Source organism: Bison bison, unplaced genomic scaffold (assembly GCF_000754665.1).
Source record: "Bison bison bison isolate TAMUID 2011002044 unplaced genomic scaffold, Bison_UMD1.0 scf7180017864242, whole genome shotgun sequence".
In the NCBI taxonomy this organism is placed as follows: Eukaryota; Metazoa; Chordata; class Mammalia; order Artiodactyla; family Bovidae; genus Bison; species Bison bison.
The window spans coordinates 3,126,516-3,132,515 of NW_011494814.1; the positions used below are offsets into that span (position 1 = coordinate 3,126,516).

The following is a 6,000-nucleotide window of genomic DNA, read 5'->3' on the forward strand; positions in this document are numbered from 1 at the left end:
TATAATTGAGGGAATTTAAGCACTGAAAGGTTAAGGAACTAACAGCCTTAGGGTCAGACAGCTACCAAGTCACAAGAACAGAATTCAAATGCAAGCAATCTGTCCACTTTCATGACCTTAACCAACATATTACAATGCTTCTCTAAGAGAGACCAAGTCAGTGTTTTTAAAATATTCATCAAAATTACTAACCTTCAAATTAAATTTACAGAACACTATCCTCCAGATTTATGGGATTATAATTTCTGAGATTTGAAATACAGGAATCAGCACTTCACAAATCCTTCAAGGTAATGTGTACACAATAAAAATTGAAATTCACTGATTCAGGTAGACACAGCAAAAAAAAACCAAAGAGTCCAGGTAAGGAAAAGGAACAGAAAATGTAGAGACGAATTCTACAGGGGAAATTACTATTTGCTGGTGGCTTATAATAAGTAGAATCATAAGATCTGAATTAAGCAAACCTTAACAAAGTACAGCTAATGTCTTGCTGCAGTCTTACATTAATGTTTAAATTTTAATGACCATAACTACTGAATATTTACATTTATTTTTCCTGGCTAATAATGAAACAAAAGTTCATTAGCAGGGACGGAGGAGTAGGAGTAGCCAGCACTGGACAAAGGGATATTTATTCTGAAAAAGTCCTACTTTTTAAAAGAAACTTATACGTTTATATGGTATGATACTTTGATGTTAAAATCTTAGAAGAAGCATAAAATATCTGATCCTATAAAGCAACACAAAATTAGTCTGACAGTTTTCAACAAGCCAAGATATAAAATTTCTACACATTTAAATGCTTACTTATAGATTACAAGTAGGGTACACATTTAAACTATTCCAGAAGGCATGACTTTGTTGGGAGGTTAGATAGAACTGATTTTTGAGGCAGTCGGTCATTAGAAATAAGTAAAATAAAAACCCAAAACAAAACCTGACGTCAGAAAATTTAGTACTTTCGAAATGACTCCACAACAACCCAATCGGCCAATGAATGACGGGGATGAAAAGGCAGGTCTGTGGAACTAAACCTTATCCCTATTGTTAGCAAACTAACACCCTTGTGACTCACCGCTGTTACCATACAGCCAATTTAAATAAGCAAGAGTCTCGGATTTTTGCGGTACACGAAAAATATCCGGGTTTTGCATACAAAGGATACTCAGATTTCAATTTAAATCCCCACCAGGTATTTCAAAGACTGCCAATTTCCTGCGGTCCACTGTAAGAAAGACTTCTCCTTTTAGAAGGAATGTAGAACATTTCTCCATTCTAAACCTGCTCCCAACCTTCCACCTTTAATAAAGGACGATTCTTTTGGGTATGGTAATACTTTAGCAATAACTACTGCTGAAGCTGCAGTACTCGAGCCTATTTGGCGCAAATACTGAATTGCAATTACCAGAAAGTCGACAGTTTAAAGTTTCGGGGGCGGTCGGGCCTCCGAATCTCCAATATTCTAGAGCTGGGGTGTGTACGCCATCTGTTTGGAGCGCTAACCCGGGAGAGGCTCCCCCTGCGCCAACTTCCAAAGTCCTCACGTCCGGCCCCACTACAAGACACCTCAAAGGCTCTCCGAGGCCCCCGCTGTACTGTCCGGTCTCCCCGACCCCCTGACCCATCCGACGGTCCTGCTTCTCTCCTTGGAATATTCCATATCTTGCTGTTCCACATCCACTCACCGAGGCGCGCTGGGCAGAAGTTCCAGAGAGGCCGTGTCACTTTTCCCTTCCCGCGCTGCGCCACACGCCATCCTCGAGCTGCTACACCAAACGGCCCACACGATTCAAATTCTCCCACTTCCGCCCGCAACCCGGAAGGAACGCTCAGCCCCGCCCCATGAAGGGCGGGGCCCGCGGTGACGCGGAAGTCGCGGAAGGAAGAGGCACGTCCCTGTTCTAATACCTTGCGTTGGCTTTCCTCGTCTGTTCTCCTCGCTTCAGTTTCTTTTGTATCTTCCTGCTTAGGTCTGAAGAGAAGTGACGGAGCGGGATTGGTATTTCTGCCCGGTGGCTCGTGAGTGTTCTCTCGTTTCTGAAATGGATTGAGACGTGCTGAATTTTCTTCCCTTCAAGGAAGTGAAGTGACTCAGTCATGTCCGACTCTTTGCGACCCTATGGACTGGCTCTTCCATCCACGGGATTCTCCAGACAAGAAAACTGGAGTGGGTTGCCGTTTCCTTCTCCAGGGTATCTTCCCGACCCAGGGATTGAACCCGGGTCTCCCACATTGTAGGCAGACTCTTTATCGTCTGAGTCACCGGGAAATGTGCCTAATTTCTCCTTTCGTTTCAAGTAAAGAACTAACCAAGCGAGCCCGGATGTTTACTCCTCGCCTCGCGTACGCACCAGCTGCAACCAGAAGTGAAAAAACAAACCCTCCAGGTCCTTAGTACGGAATTTCTCTGGGTCTCTTGAGACTTGCCTCGGCACCGTCAGGACCTCTTTCCACACTCTGTTTGAGGAAGACAAAAAGCCAATCAGAGGGAGAGAGAGAATACATATACGATTTTTAAAATAAGACTATATAGTCAGGTTTTGTTTTGTTTTAATGTTTGTCCCTTGAGTTTTTGTTAACCACTCCTTCTTTAGGATGCTTAATGAGTACTTCAGTTTCTTCCACCAAAATGTTGACAGCTATCACCAGCAACCCTGCCATCAGTCCAATGAGATTAATTTCTCATCAGCAGTGGAGAGTCCGTTAAAGTCACTGACATTTTTTTCATAAGACTAGTAAGGCTTAATGTATAATTACCTAGGGCTAGCGTTTACTGAATGGAATATCAAGTTATTTGCATATTTAAACTGTTATTCCCTTTTTCTCCCCAGAGTGAATTAGGTGAATTTGAATACAAACACTATTCAAGTAATGCTATAGCATTTCATGAACAAAGAAGATCTGCAGTATGTACCCACTGACTATTTCAGGGAGCCTGAGTAGATCCAGACTTAAGAACTTTTTAAAGAAAATATTCACTACAGGACATATTTTAATCTAACAAAACCAGTCACTGTACTAGATATTCTGATGCTAATAAATTTTTTAAATTAACTGAAATATATTGATGTGAATATTGTGCTGCCACACAACCCCAAAACTAATTTTCTGCTCTTGGATTAGCAAGAATTAAAATGATTTACAACATCCAGTACTAGGAGGGTGTAGTAGTAAAATGTACATACGGATCTACTGGGAGCATACACTGATACAACTCTTGGAAAATAACTCTTTGACCAACACTTCTCAACATTGGGGTTCTCCTGTAGAAATATACTGAAGCTCCAATGCTTTGGCCACCTGATGTGAAGAGCTGACTTACCGGACATGGATGTGAGCAAATCCAGGAAATAATGGAGGACAGGGAAGCCTGGCATGCTGCAGTCCATGTAGTCGCAAACAGTCGAATATGACTTAGCGACTGATAAACAACAACAATAGAAAAATACATGCTAGTGCTTTTGAAGCACTTCAAATTAAAAACAACCATCAGGAGGTACATGATTGAATAGGTAGGATACAGTGGAAGTCACTCAGTCGTGTCTAACTCTTTGCGACCCCATGGACTATACAGTTCAGTTCAGTCTCTCAGACATGTCTGACTCTTTGCAACCCCATGGACTGTAGCACGCGAGGCCTCCCTGTCCATCACCAACTCTCAGAGTCTACCCAAACTCAAGTCCATTGAGTTAGAGATGCCATCCAACCGTCTCATCCTCTGTCATCCCCTTCTCCTCCTGCTGTCAATCTTTCCCAGAATCAGGGTCTTTTCTAATGAGTCAGTTTTTCGTATCAGGTGGCCAAAGTATTGGAGTTTCAGCTTCAGCATCAGTCCTTCCAATGAACACCCAGGACTGATATCCTTTAGGATGGACTGGTTAGATTTCCTTGCAGTCCAATGGACTCTCAAGAGTCTTCTCCAACACCACAGTTCAAAAGCATCAATACTTCAGTGCTCAGCTTTCTCTCACATCCATACATGACCACTGGAAAAACCATAGCTTTGACTAGATGGACTTTTGTTAGCAAAGGAATGTCTCTGTTTTTTAACATGCCCTAGGTTGGTCATAACATTTCTTCCAAGGAGCAAGTGTCTTTTAATTTCATGGCTGCAGTCACCAACTGCAGTGATTTTGGAGCCCCCAAAATAAAGTCTGTCACTGTTTCCACTGTTTCCCCATCTATTTGCCATGAAGTGATGGGACCAGATGCCATGATCTTCATTTTCTGAATGTTGAGTTTTAAGCCAACTTTTTCACTTTTCTCTTTAACTTTCATCAAGAGGCTCTTTAGTTCTTCTTCACTTTCTGCCATAAGGGTGGTGTCATCTGCATATCTGAGGTTAATATTTCTCCCAGCAATCTTGATTCCAGCTTGTGCTTCATCCAGCCCAGCATTTCTCATGATGCACTCTGCATATAAGTTAAATAAGCAGGGTGACAATATACAGCCTTGACAAACTTCTTTTCCTGTTTGGAGCCAGTCTGTTGTTCCATGTCCAGTTCTAACTGTTGCGTCCTGACCTGCATACAGATTTCTCAGGAGGCAGGTCCAGTGGTGTGGTATTTCCATCTCTTGAAGAATTTTCCACAGTTTATTGTGATCCACACAATCAACGGCTTTGGCATAGTCAATAAAGCAGAAGTAGATGTTTTTCTGGAACGCTCTTGCTTTTTTGATGAGCCTATGGATGTTGGCAATTTGATCTCTGGTTCCTCTGCCTTTTCTAAATCCAGCTTGAACATCTGGAAGATCACAGTTCATGTACTGTTTTTTTTTTTTTTCATGTACTGTTGAAGCCTGGTTTGGAGAATTTTGAGCATTACTTTGCTAGCATGTGAGATGAGTACAATTGTGCGGTAGTTTGAACATTCTTTGGCATTGCCTTTCTTTGGGATTGGAATGAAAACTGTTCTTTTCCAGTCCTGTGGCCCCTGCTGAGTTTTCCAAATTTGTTGGCGTATTGAGTGCAGCACTTACACAGCATCATCTTTTAGTATTTGAAATAGCTCAACTGGAATTCCATCACCTCCACTAGCTTTGTTCGTACTGATGCTTCCTAAGGCTCTCTTGACTTTACATTCCAGGATGTCTGGCTCTAGGTGAGTGATCACACCATCGTGATTATCTGGGTCGTGAAGATCTTTTTTGTATAGTTCTTCTGTGTATTCTTGCCACCTCTTCTTAATATCTTCTGCTTCTGTTAGGTCCATACCATTTTTGTCCTTTATTATGCTCATCTTTGCATGAAATGTTCCCTTGGTATCTCTAATTTTCTTGAAGAGATCTCTAGTCTTTCCCATTCTATTGTTTTGCTCTCTTTCTTTGCATTTTTCACTGAGGAAGGCTTTTTTTTCTCTCCTTTCTATTCTTTAGAACTCTGCGTTCAAATGGATATACAGTTTATGGGATTCTCCAGGCCAGAATACTGGAGTGGGTAGCTTTTCCCTTCTCCAGGGGATTTTCCTAACCCAGGGATAGAACTCGGGTCTCCCACATTGCAGGAGGATTCTTTACCAGCTGAGCCACAAATACGTCCCTGCTATTAAGTAGACTTCTACTATTATAAAGCAGACTTCTACTACTATTAAGCAACAAAGCTCTGTTGCTTTGCCCCCTAAACTGCTGCGTCCAAAGTTAGGACTGTCCAACTCCCAAAGACACAAACAAATAGAATGGTATTATTTAGTTATAAAAGCAGCAATATTTGGTTATATAATAATGCTGATAGACTTGGCCCTGCATCATTTCACTAATTCTTAAATTACCACTTCCCTGTAACAGTACACGTTGTTGGACTAAAGTATCCTTTATAGCAGCTCATTCCTCCCCTGGGCTAGTCATAGTGAAGTTCTACTAAACCCTTTTTGTCTTTTTACATGGGGCAGGTTTTTTGATCCTTATCTCCTACCCACACTTGAAACAATATTTGAATTATATTCTTGGCAGATCCCAGTCTCCCCTTCTTATACCAAGATAGATCCCTGCATATCTGTT

General features: G+C 41.6%; 1 protein-coding gene across 2 annotated transcripts in view; it reads right to left on the bottom strand.

Annotated features, from left to right (window-relative positions):
* The window catches only part of G2E3 (G2/M-phase specific E3 ubiquitin protein ligase), a 74,782-nt gene extending 71,725 nt beyond the window's left edge, over positions 1–3,057 (bottom strand). The window contains exon 1 of one of the 2 annotated variants that reach the window (XM_010847022.1): positions 1,689–3,057. In XM_010847022.1, coding sequence (XP_010845324.1) covers positions 1,689–1,759 — 71 coding nt within the window. In that variant the 5' untranslated portion in view covers positions 1,760–3,057. The remainder of the gene's footprint in view (positions 1–1,688) is intronic. The other variant, XM_010847025.1, reaches the window with a different exon arrangement.
* Positions 3,058–6,000: the final 2,943 nt, after the last annotated feature.